Raw genomic sequence first — 12,917 nt, 5'->3', positions numbered from 1 at the left:
TGAAGAGAGGGGGGGTGCCACGTAGTTTGTTCGGGCTGTGCCCGACCGGGCTCCGTGGCAAACCCGGCCACCAGGCGCTCGCCATCGAGCCCTCCTTCTGGGCCTGGCTCCAGACGGGGGCCCCGGGCTTCCTCCGGGCCGGGTCACATCTCCTCTTTTTTCGATATTCATTGAGGATTTTTGAACCATTCTTAGTCTGGCCCCTCACCTGAGACCACTCTGCCATGAGAGACCCTACCAGGAGCATAAGGCTCCAGACAACACAGCCCTCAGGTTCACACAAACCTCTCCACCACGATAAGGTGACGGTTCCAGGAGAGGTAATATGAAATAGAACTGTTTATTTTCATAACAAACCCATACAGTACATTATTTAAACAAACAAAAAGTGCAATATGGGTTGAAACTACAGCAGATGTATAGTACAAAAGTTTGGTCGTCCACATAAAAAAAAGCACAACTGAGTTGGCACCTCTTGTGTATATATGGATGTTAGCAGTAGGAGATTGCCGATTGACATTGTTTATCTACAAATGTCAAGAAAGGTAATAAGTAATTTAATAAGTAACTAACTAAATGTGATTTACCGCTGAAAATATCCCAGAAAACTGACTGGTAGACAGCAGTTACAATTACAAGTTGATTTGACCATGCTGCATATCTCTGCTTAATGTCCAGTGGCATAATGGGCTGTTTTTAGGAATGTAAAGACATAAAAAACTGAAAGATTCAACCCTAACTAGTCAAGGGACAAGTTAATAACGCATACATTGTTTTGATAATTGTTTAAATAAGTAGTATAGTTACAATCTGATCCTAGATAGAGAATCAAGACTTCTTCACTATTCTTTAAATTAACTTCGCCTGCTCCTAAGCAATTACTATCATTACCGCACATTGCACATCCAGCCACCCATACACACCCCCCGAGGTGTCAACCATGCAAGGTATGAGGCGTCATAAGGTCTGCAACAGTTAGGGTCATGTGCCTTGCTCAGGGAATCAAGGATCGAACCCCTTCTAGTCGCCAGCCACTTGTTCTGCTGCAGCCCTGAAGGGACTTAAACTATTTCTCTGTTTAGAAAAGCGCTGTATAAATAAAGATCTTTATTATTTCCAATCAGTTTGTTCCTATTCTACAGTTGGTTGAACTTCTACAACAGAGAGGGACTGATATTAGTCCCTCTTACTTGAAGTGGGTGACTGACGGCAGGGTAATAATTGGTTAGGGAGTCGGGAGTCAAAAAGGCACTTTCTTTGTGTCCACACAGAACAAACTAAGGTTGAGGTGAATGGTTGGTTTACACACGCACGCTACATGCATGCATGCTACAGACTCAAATGCTGGCCTTTCTTCCTTTGTTTGAAAAGACCAAACTGGCACATGTGCATATGGTTCACCCTGAGGAGTTCCATGTTCCAACCTCCTCAAAGGAATGGAGACAAGGGGAGGGGAAGGCTTTCCTCGCCTCCCAGTCTCCTCCAGCCAGCTCTCCCTCCGAGGTCCGCCCACTTGCCTTCCTGGGCCCTGAGCAGGGGATGTTGACCATAGCGAGACAGTCCCACGTAGGGGCCTGCTCCGGGGACTCGGACACAAACAGTGCAAGGGAGGCGGCGTCCGAGGAGCAAGCGGAGCACAGGTCATGGCTGGACAGCTGGAGGCCATCCAGCTTGGCTAGCGAGTTGGAGTGCTTGAGATGCGAGGGCATGGTAGGGCCCGCCAAACGTGTGCGTGCCTCGATCTCCAGCGCTCGCTGCCGGAACCAGCCATCCGGGTGAGGAGACCCGACTGGCGTGCAGCTGCAGCTCCGCAGTGCACGGCGTGAAAGACGAGAGGAGGTCCCCAGGGAAGTGAGACCGGTCTTCCTCCTCTTCGGAGGGGAGGGAGCTCCTCTTTGGGACCTGCAGGTGTGTTGCAGCAGCAAGCGCTCTTAGTGCCTCTCCAGAAGCTGGGCGCAGCTGGGGACCAGGCCCTGGTGGGTCTGGTGCTGGGTGAGGACCAGGCCCTGGGGGGCTGGGGGTGGACCAGGCCCTGAAGGGTCTGGTGCTTGGGGTGGACCAGACCCTGGGGGTCTGGTGCTGGGCGAGGACCAGGCCCTAGTGGGTCTGTTGCTGGGGGAGGACCAGGCCCTGGAGGGTCTGGTACTGGGCAAGGACCAGGCCCTGGTGGGTCTGGTGCTTAAGTCCCTAACTTAAGTTAGGGACTCAAAGATAGGAAAAATTCTAACTTCCTATTACAGAAGCAGTCCCTAACCTGTTGGCCGTTTCCTATCATATCTTTGGCCTCCTATCTTATCTTAGGTAATCCTAACTGTTCTGTCAATCAGATTTTTCGATCGGCAATCGTCAGGTTATGTCTGTTTCTGCACTCAGAATGTGCACGAGATTGATAGAACAAGTTACTTTTAACGTTAACAGAGACTGTGGAGTAATAAAGTAGTAAAGTAATTCTTCCACCAAATTCAAAATTAAATGTCTTTGCAGGCGATAAAAAATAGCCTTTCAGCCATCACGTTTCTGTTCTGATGCTCCTGGTCTTCATTGTCATACAGACCTACTAGCAGTGCTGCTGCCATTCTTTTCAGTTATTGACAGTTATTTTGAATTTAGGACAGGGTGTATGGCCACCTAACTTAGGGATCCTAACTTAAGAAATTCCTAACTTAGGATAGTTCTGTAATGGCTAAAGTCCTATCTTAAGATAAAATAGGATTTCTTCCCAAGTTAAGTTAGGAAACCTCCTTCTGTAATACCAAACCCCCTTAATGCCTTCTTATCTCAATATAGGATAGGATTTCAGAGTTAGGAAGTTTCTGTAATGAGGCCCCCCTGATGGGTCTGATGCTGGGGGAGGACCAGGCCTTTGGGGGTCTGCTGCTGGGGTAGGACCAGGCCCTTGGGGAGGAGCAGGCACTGGTGGGTCTGGTGCTTGGGTAGGACTAGGGTCGCAGAATGGCTCTCCTCCGTACGAGGCTCCATACTCTGCAGCTCAGGAAGCTGCCCTTAAGCACAATCCCCACCTCCATCTCATCCTGGCTACTATCATCTGGGCCTTCATGAGGCGGGGATTGTGAAGGTGAGAAGGAGGAGGAGGAAGAGGAGGAGGAAGGGGGGGGGGTTACAGGCAGGCTGCAGGAAGAGCTCCGTATTGGAAAGTTTCAGCTCACAGGGTGAGTTCTTCATACCCTTTAAGGCAAGGCTTAGTGTCCAGAGAAGGAGGGCCTCCTCTGGTCCTGGGCCGAGACACTGGGTGGAGTTCATGGGTGTTTGAAGGGGTGGTTTCCTAATCACACACACACACACACACACACACACACACACACACACACACACACACACACACACACACACACACACACACACACACACACACACACACACACACACACACACACGGACTAAAAACTAAAGACGGTGGGGGGGTTAAAGCAAAATAAATGATGGCTGCATTGCTCTTCAGCAGGTGTGGTTAGAGATTATGCTGAAACACTGTAGCGGTCCCACAGCATGATGGTCAACATGCTGCTCTTGTTTCAAAACTTACAGCGAGGCGCTTGTTGTTGTTTCTGTTGTTATTATTGTTATTGTTTGAACTCTCATTCAGTGATACCAAGTCCATCCCTGTGCCTTCCCTTCCTCCTCCTCCATTGGGATGCATCAGCACCTCCATTTCTGCCTCCTCCTTGCGCACCTCCTCCTCGTCCTCCTCTTTTACGGTACTGAACTCCAGGCGGCCCTCCAGGGCCCCCAGGCCGGCTGTGCCCTCCGCCGTGACTCCGCCGCCTCCGGCCCCTAGGTGGGGCAGGGGACCCTCGTCGTCCAGCAGCGCGTCCCGCTCCACATCCTCGATCTGAATGAACACCTTGTCCATGTTAAGGAGCGGGCCCGGGCCGCGCACCGGCGTGGACGGCTCGCTTTCCAGCGCAGAGTCCGACAGCCGGCGGAAGTAGTAGTTGTTGTAAGCCGGGTCCACGTCCAGCCCCCCGACCCAGCCCGGGGTCAGGCGGGAGGGGGACACGCCACCTGGCTCCGCTGGGGCCCACTGGCAGCACTGGGAAATCCCCTGGTGGCCGTCAGTGGACATCTCACAGTCGATGTCCGGGTGCCAGAGCCGGTTGTGGCGGTGTTTACTGGAAACACACAGAAAAAGGTATAGATGCATAGATATAACACAAAGACAGAAGTACAGATGTATAGATGTAACACACAGACAAATGTATAGATTTAAAACACAGACAGAAGTATAGATGTATAGATATAACACAGAGAGCTATATAGATGTATAGATATAAAGATATAACACACAAACAGTCGCAACATTTGTTCAACATTTCGGGCGTTTGGTCACAACAGGGAGGCTAACTCTCCAAAACATACTGTTCGCGAACGTCCATTCTTTGGGAAACAAAATGGATGAGCTTCATGTGAGGATATCCACGCAGAAGGACATCCAGGATTGCACCTTGTTGTGTTTCTGCAAGACATGGCTGGGGGAAAAGTCACCTGACGCGGCTGTGACACTGGACGGATATACGGTCTTCAGGGGGGACCGGAGCGCTAGGGATAGCGGTAAAACCCGGGGAGGTGGAACGGCAATCTACGTCAAACAATCCTGGTGCAAGGACTGCAGGATTATTTCCAAATCCTGTTCGGAAAACGTGGAATATTTGACGGTAAGGCTAAGGCCGTTTTATTTACCCAGAGAACTGCAATGCATAATTCTGAGCGCTGTGTACATCCCCCCCTCTGCCAATGAGGAGGCTGCACGGCTCGATCAGTGAGCATGACAACTCTTACCCTGATGCTGCTTTCATTATTCTGGGAGACTTCAACCACTGTAACCTTCGGAAATATATTCCAAAACTGTATAAGTCTGTGACTTTCCCCACCAGAGGAAACAAAACACTGGATCAATGCTATAGCAACATTAAAAATGCTTTTCTCGCTGCACCTTTACCACATTTCGGCAAATCTGACCATCTAGCAATAATACTAAGGCCTGCATACATCAAGAGGCTCAAGGCGAGACCAGTCACAATTAAAACTGTTAACACCTGGACTGACAGTGCACAGGTGAGTCTGCAGGGCTGCCTGGAGGCCACAGACTGGAACATCTTCAGAGATGCCACAGACAACATCCACGACTACACAGAGACTGTGAGCGACTACATCAGCTGGTGCACGTCTATATGTGCCCCCCCAAGATCTGTGCTTGTGTTCCCTAACCAAAAACCTTGGTTTAATGGGGACATAAAACAAAACATCAGAATTAGACGGGAGGCCTTCAAGTCAGGAGGTCAAGAGGAATATAAGAGAGCCCGGTATGACCTTGAGAAGTCTATCACAGCTGCAAAAAGGGCCCACTCCAAAAAACTTGAAAGCCTCTACCTGAACAACAACACGCGCAGCATGTGGAAGGGAATCCAGGCAGCTACGAATTACAGGACTACCATGACGACCCCATACACCCGAGATGCCACCCTTCCAGACCGCCTTAATAACTTTTATGCCAGGTTCGACAGGCTGAACACAGACACTCCCTCAAAAGCCCCCTGTGACTCCATGGACACTGCCTTCCAAGTTACACACGCACAGGTTCTGAGGGCTCTGAAGCAGGTGAACCCCCATAAGGCTATGGGACCAGATGGCGTTCATCCAAGAGTCTTGAAGGCCTGTGGGGAACAATTAGTGGGTGTGTATGCTGACATTTTCAATCTGTCCCTATCCCAGGCAGTAGTCCCCCGAGTATTTAAATCATCCATAATCATACCGGTTCCAAAAAAGCCTAATTCATCCACGCTGAATGACTTAAGGCCGGTGGCGCTAACTTCATGAAGTGCCTAGAAAAGCTGGTTCTTACCCACATAAACGACACAGTATCGGACACTGTCGACCCATCCCAGTTTGCCTATCGCCCCAACCGATCAGTGGATGATGCGGTGGCCATAGCCCTACATCACACTTTGCAACACCTGGACAACAGCAGAACATATGTCAGAATGCTTTTCCTGGACTATAGCTCTGCCTTCAACACCATCCGCCCGGGCAAGCTGATTGGTAAACTGACAGACCTCGGTGTCCCGACTCCCACCTGTAACTGGATCCTAGATTTCCTGATTGAAAGACCACAGGTGGTGAGAGTGGGGAGGCGGGTCTCTGCTGAGCTTATAGTCAGCACAGGTTCACCACAGGGCTGCTGCCTCAGTCCCAAACTCTTCACCCTGTACACGCATGATTGTGCCTCCACACATGATAACACCATTGTCATCAAATACGCTGATGACACCACCATCCTGGGCCTCATCAAGGGGGGTGACGAGTCAGGCTACAGGAGTGTGATAGAGGATATTCTCATCTATGGAGAGGAGAATGACCTCATCCTCAACGTAGCCAAAACAAGAGAGGTGATAGCAGACTTCAGGAGGCGTCCTGCCCCCCTACAGCCCCTTACCATCCAAGGGACTGAGGTGGAGAGGGCGGACAACCACCGATTCCTGGGACTGCAGGTGATGTCTGACCTGAGCTGGTCTCTTAACACTGCTGCTACAGTGAAAAAAGCCCAGCAGCGGCTATATTTCATCAGACTGCTCAGGAAATCGGGACTAAACCAGCATCCTCTCACCCTGGCCTACAGTGGACTAGTAGAGAGCATTCTCACTTCAGGTATCACTGTCTGGTACGGGAATACCACACAGGCAGAGAGGAGGGCACTCCAAAGGGTCATAAAGACTGCTGAAAGGATTACTGGGACCACACTTCCCTCCATGGACTTTATTTACAGTCAGCGCTGTCGGAAAAGGGCAGAGAGATTCATTAGAGAATCCCTCCACCCAGCTCACCCTCTACTCAATAACAAACATTGCAAATACAGACTCAGACACAGTAGAGCGGACAGTATCATCACACGCACGACAAGATTCTTCAATAGCTTCTTCCCTGCAACAGTGCGACTGATGGCATTAACAGAGAACATCTGAAAAAATACAATATGCAATATTGTATTTTATTTATTTATTTATTTAAATATATACTCACCACCCTACCCCCACTTCCTACGTGCAATAACGCTGCTACATGTGTTGATACAGTATGGTTGCACTGCTGAATTCAATTTAATTTAATATATATTTTTTAATTTTTTAATTTTAATTTTAAATCACTATCTACTGTGGTGCTCTCTGAAATGCAATGCACAACATGCAATTTGTCCTTATCTCAAATTTTAAAACTTTTTATATTTTTTATTAATACTATTTATTGTGCTGCGCCCTCTCTCTCTCTCTCTCTCTCTCTCTCTCGATCTCTCTCTTTGTATTAATACTGTACTTGAGAAGCCCTGCACAAGAATTCCAATGTGTTTGAACTGTCTGGTTTATGCACAAATGGCGAATAAAAACCGTTGAACTTTTTGAACATATCCCTTTGCACTTATTGTGCAACAGTCGCTTTGGATAAAAACATCTGTCGTCAGCGGTGTGTGTCAATTCACACACTTATGAGTAGAGACTTAAACGACAAATGTTGTGCTTTCCTAGAAAAGTCAGCACAACGATTTAGCATCGGGCATATGTCCACATAAAAAAACAATCATGGATTCAGGATTATTAAACAATATATCACTGATCGGAAAACAGTCCTGCAACTTCTAATGCCTTTTAAAGGTTTTATATAGTCTTACAAAATGTTTATTAGGCTATTACTAGCACTGCGGTGATATTTCCTGAAATGTATCATTTTCATCTGAGGAATGCACTAGGAACAACTACTGCTCTTTCGCATGGGCGAGGGCCACCGGAAACATTACCTCCAAATATTTTACCTCATTATGTTCAATACAAGTGTATTTATCTACATGACAAAGCATCTGATATGTAAACTAGAAGGCGATTTTCCATCTGCACAAATGCACTGTATGAACTTACATTAACCCCCCGTGTTTGCTCGCACAGTTTAAGTGAACATTTGTTTTTGCAATGGGAATGGTCGTCAGCCTATCGAAAGCAAAATTAACGGAAACTGACATCCCTAGTATAGATATAACACAGATAGATGTATAGGTGTTTAGATAAAACTAATAGACAGATTAAAGATGTTTATACAACAGTTAGTTCCGACCAAGTAATTTGATTGGACAAGAGGCATTCCATGAGTACTGATATAGAGTATAACAGCACTGGGACTTTTAACTATACATGGATCACTCCGCTTTACAAGTGTTCTAATAACCGTTCATTTTATTAACAGTCTTTATGTAGCTTAGATTGCATCAAACTTTGCACCGCAAAGATGAACATGTTTCCATAAAATTTGAGTTGAATTACTAATGGTCAGAAGAGGACGAAGGGAAGGAAAGAAGCCTGCACTGATACTTCAGCGCAAACCTAGAGCAAAAAAGGTAGGCTAGCTGGTCTTCAGTAACTGTAGACCTATACAAACTAGCAAGCTAGTGTGTTTATGTGTGGCTTGGCAACAGTTCAGTCCCAGTCCAGTTGCGGATCTATTTGCGTTAACGGAGCCAAATAAATCAATAAATAAACAAACAAATCATAATATGTTGTTGCTTATTGCTGTTAACTAATAAATGGTGCTTGTAGAACTTTTGTATAAAAGCAATATCACACTCGAGGTCGTGCTGTTGTACTGAATATCAGCACGGCTGTGATTATCTTCAGCACTCGTACCTACGGCCTCGTACCTGTTGTACTGATATTCAGTACAACAGCACTCCCTCTCGTGTGATATTGCTTAAATAGATAGATGTATAAATATAACACACAGATAGCTATATAGATGTATACATAACACATGGACAGATATATAGATGCATAGATATAAGCACACAGCCCACGAGTGGCCCTGGCTTGGGCTTTGTTCACAACATAAGGCCACATATGTGTAGATACATTTCTGCCTAGCAAAGGCTATACTGATATTCGTGAACAATCTGATTTTGGAGGTACTGATGTCAGCAGAACCCTGTGAGTGGTGATTCCTCCAGGCTTGGGTGTGGTGCAAGTGCTCTACCTGGCGTCCAGGATACCCTCGTACTCGGCCAGCTGCCTCATGAAGGCGGCGTTGGGCCTGGTGATGCTCCTCTTCTGCTTGACGAAGCCGTAGGCCTTCTCCAGAGACCAACCGTACTCCTTCATGGCGTAGGCAATCACCGTGGACGCCGAGCGGCTCACACCCATCTTGCAATGCACCAGACACTTGGAGTTGTTCTTCCTGTTAGCGGTAGGTGGCATTCGAGATGACCAGTTGATTTGATTACGGGGTTAGAAAAAAACATAACATAATACTTAAATAGATTGAACATATATTTCCAAAGTAGTCCTTTAAGGTAAAACCAGATGGAAATATGTACACAGACACACACTCACTTGGCCTTGAGGATAAAGTGGTAGGTATGGTTCCAGTGGGCCAGCAGGTCTGTGGCCTCCTCATCATACACACGTATGTTGTGGTAGCAGAATGTCCCAGGGAAGAAGTTGTCTATCTCCCGGGTCACGTTGAGGATGTAGCCCACTCTGGCGAGAGGGTGTCACCGATTTTGTCAATTACACTTCAAATGATTGTTTGTGTTTTTATCTTGGGTCAAAGCAGGTCTCACCCTGTCTCCTGCAGCTCTTCCAAGTTAGACGCGTTCCATTCTGAGCCCTGGGCAACAACAAACACCTCGTCAACACTGCTCCTCATTCTGTACCACCCTTCGCTACAGTAGCTGTTATCCAGACTCTGTCAAAGATGTTATTATTATATCTGGAAGACAACCTTTTGCGGCTTTGAAGTCATATAAAAAGGTAATGGATAGTATCAACTGTATGGGAGATCTGGGTGGCTTGACGTGGATTAAGTATACACACTCCCCATTGCTATCAAACCTCCCCCACATGGCAAATGGCCATCACATGTTACCACAGCCCAACATATTCCTATTCAAGACAACATATGAATACATTTGCCTGATTTGTCTGACAAGGACAAGAAAACAATAAAAACGGAAAATGTTAATGTTTGTTATATTTACTGAAAATATCATGAATAGAAAGATAGATCTATTATTCAATATAGGTAATGGAATGTTCTGCAGGTTAACTGGTGCACTAGCCTGGCAGTTACTAGCAAGTATTTACCAGGTAGAGGTGGTCGAAGATCAGTGAGGCCTTATCCATCTGACCCAGGATCAGAAGCATCTCGTTGTCGATAAACTCCTTGTACTCGTTCAGGTTGCAGCTCATATGCTGCTCCAGCTCTGTGCGGATCTTAAACACAGATAGCTCTTGACTGTTTCTTAGTGGCATCATTATCATTATTACTGCTACTGGTTTGATTTACTGATTTGGCAGACACTTTGGCTGATAGGACATAAGGGTTTCGAAACTCACAACCTTTTCGGTGGGAGACAAAGACCCTAGCCACTAGCCTAACTCTTATTTGTGGCTCATATCCACCAATAATTCATTGTTGTACATCAATAATTCATAATATTCATAATATTGTTATGATGTGAAGGTCTGAGGTGACCTTGACTGTAATACTCGTTTTCATATCCTCCATCCCTAGTTTTGATACAACATAACTACCAAGATAGACTACTCTCACTTCAGTTACCATGGCCAGTCATGATGTGCGCCATGATGTGAGAAAAACTGGTTCATAACAGGCTAGATCTGAGATAACTCTGCCAGGGCTGCATTGGCCACTTCCTTCGTCTCATATCCAAAACTATTTTATTACAAGTTTTCCTCCTTGTTGGTCACATATGTTGCTGGCTTGACAATCAACTTGACTTGTCTTTACTGAAGTAATTTGGGAATTGGGAGCAACTTTGGCTCCTTTCACACTACACAGGAGCCAGGAGTCTGACGGTAGCCTACGTAGCCGAGATGCGGGGTCTCTAGCAGTAGCTTACAAACTTTACTAATGTTGTTTACTGATGGGAATTTATTCCTGTTCAGAGTATGCAGAAGGCTGTATAGTAAACTGGAGCGCCATCTCTCTTCAAATATACAGTAAGTAGGTTCATGTTACAAATTTTGTTAGACGTTTTGTTATTTTTATCACCAAGTCAAACGTGGCGAACACTTGATGCCTTCACCTCGTCTCATGGAATCAGCCTTACCATTGTGCCGTAGCACAAATCATCCCCCCATCCAACCAGTAAAATCACTGAAATAGCATTAGCGGCTTGGGAATCCCCTGAGCAATCCCATTTTAAGGGTGCGATAGATGATGGCTTATGAAGCCTGTCTCGATCTTGAACACACATTTTTCAGGTTCAACCTATCCGTGATGGAGAGAACTCTTTCCTCAAAAATGAATCAGCGGTCCAGAAACCTAAATTCCCGACAGTCCAGGGAACCCGCTACCTGAAACTCAGTGTTTCCCCCACGTTCACACAGCAGCGGCACGCCGCCGCTGCTGAATTTTCTCCGCCGCTGCAATAAAAATCCTTCTCCTAATTTTTTTTTTCTTTTTACGTAGCTCCTTTTAGAAAATGTACAGCGCGTAACGGTAATTGTGCAGCACACGGCACATCGTCACGTACCCAACATCAAAGAAGAAAAATACACAGCGAGTGTGGCAGTTGTTGGCAGTAGGCTACCCTACACGGTTGCAAAGTTACATTGATTCTAGCAGTAGCGAGTGAAGCGGAAGATAGAAGAAAGAAGGAAAGAGAGAGACAGACAGAGAGAGAGAGAGAGAGACAGACAGAGAGAGAGAGAAAGTAAGTTGCTAAAATGTGTCGCTACATGACCACCAGTGTTAAAAACCCTCTGAGCCCAATAATTATATTGTATCTATAAACCGCAACCTCCGTGCCGTTTTTCCTCTAGTATTGTGTGTGTGTGTGTAGGCCTATGTGTGTGTGTGCGTGTTGTCGCTCTTTTTGGGATCACTCATAGCCTTTACAGGAGCTTATATCCAGTCAGGAATTTATAGCCTAGGTATTTTCGGGAACTTTGTGGTCATTAGCATAAATGCAGGGAAAAAACCTAAGGACTTCTTAAAAGATCATGAATAGTTTCTATTATGTATAACTTATATTTATTTCATAATTTTCTCATCACTTTTTGACTCCCAAGACTAAGAAGAAGTGTTTTAAGCAATAAAAAGCATATCATCGCTCTCTTGTCCTCTTCCCCTGACTCTCACTGTCTCACAAAGGAGCTGAGCTCACCTGAGGTCTATTTGTAGTGCTAAGGCTCACACTGATTGGTATTCAATTAGCTTTATTTTTTATTTTTCATGTGTGTGAGTCTGTGTTATTTTCAAATTTTAGTAAGGGTTTATAATTTAAAAAGATGTGTTTTGCCCATTGTTGCAGGAGATTTCATTTTTGAACAAAGTGTCTTATGTAAAAAACAGTTATGCTTTGGGCATAGCAACCATGTTTAGTGTTTAAGCATCAGGCAAAAATCTGTAAATAAATTGTGCAAATTATATTTGCGTTGTGGCATTTTTTGTTTAAATATTACTATACAAAAATATAAAAATCTGTAAATGAAGACACAAAAGGCAAAGTTACAACACCAATAATCCCATCTACAGTAATACAGGACTGTTTGAATAGGATTTAAGTGCATATTCTCCTCTCAAAGTGCACCAGATTCATGCATTCCAATGTAAAGGGTACAAAAAAAATTCGGCCCCCGGACCCCCCTGGAGGGTTCAGGGACCACACCACCGCAGCTGAAAAAAATCCTGTGGGAAACACTGAAACTGGTGTGCTTTATTTTTCGTTTACCTGTTTGGACGTGACATTGTCCAGGTCCTGGTAACTCATGATACTGCGAAGCTTGGCCTTCAGGAGTCCTTCGGTGCACTCTCTCTCTGACGGCCTAGGAGACCATACAGACCGCTGACACTGTAACCTAATGCACTGGGAGGCTCTACAGTCTTTTGCCTATGATAGG

General features: G+C 45.8%; 1 protein-coding gene across 5 annotated transcripts in view; it reads right to left on the bottom strand.

Annotated features, from left to right (window-relative positions):
- Positions 1–326: 326 nt before the first annotated feature.
- The window catches only part of LOC115557690 (protein phosphatase Slingshot homolog 1), a 99,553-nt gene continuing 86,962 nt past the window's right edge, over positions 327–12,917 (bottom strand). For all 5 annotated transcript variants that reach the window (XM_030375692.1, XM_030375691.1, XM_030375693.1 and 2 more), the window contains 6 exons: positions 12,749–12,842; positions 10,134–10,262; positions 9,611–9,657; positions 9,381–9,527; positions 9,025–9,225; positions 327–4,130 (listed from right to left, as the gene is read on the bottom strand). In XM_030375692.1, the coding sequence (XP_030231552.1) occupies positions 3,515–4,130; positions 9,025–9,225; positions 9,381–9,527; positions 9,611–9,657; positions 10,134–10,262; positions 12,749–12,842 (1,234 nt within the window). In that variant the 3' untranslated portion in view covers positions 327–3,514. The remainder of the gene's footprint in view (positions 4,131–9,024; positions 9,226–9,380; positions 9,528–9,610; positions 9,658–10,133; positions 10,263–12,748; positions 12,843–12,917) is intronic.

This window comes from Gadus morhua, chromosome 13 (assembly GCF_902167405.1).
Source record: "Gadus morhua chromosome 13, gadMor3.0, whole genome shotgun sequence".
NCBI lineage: Eukaryota > Metazoa > Chordata > Actinopteri > Gadiformes > Gadidae > Gadus > Gadus morhua.
Note: the sequence above shows the minus strand (reverse complement) of the source record. Positions and strands in the feature narration are given on the sequence as shown.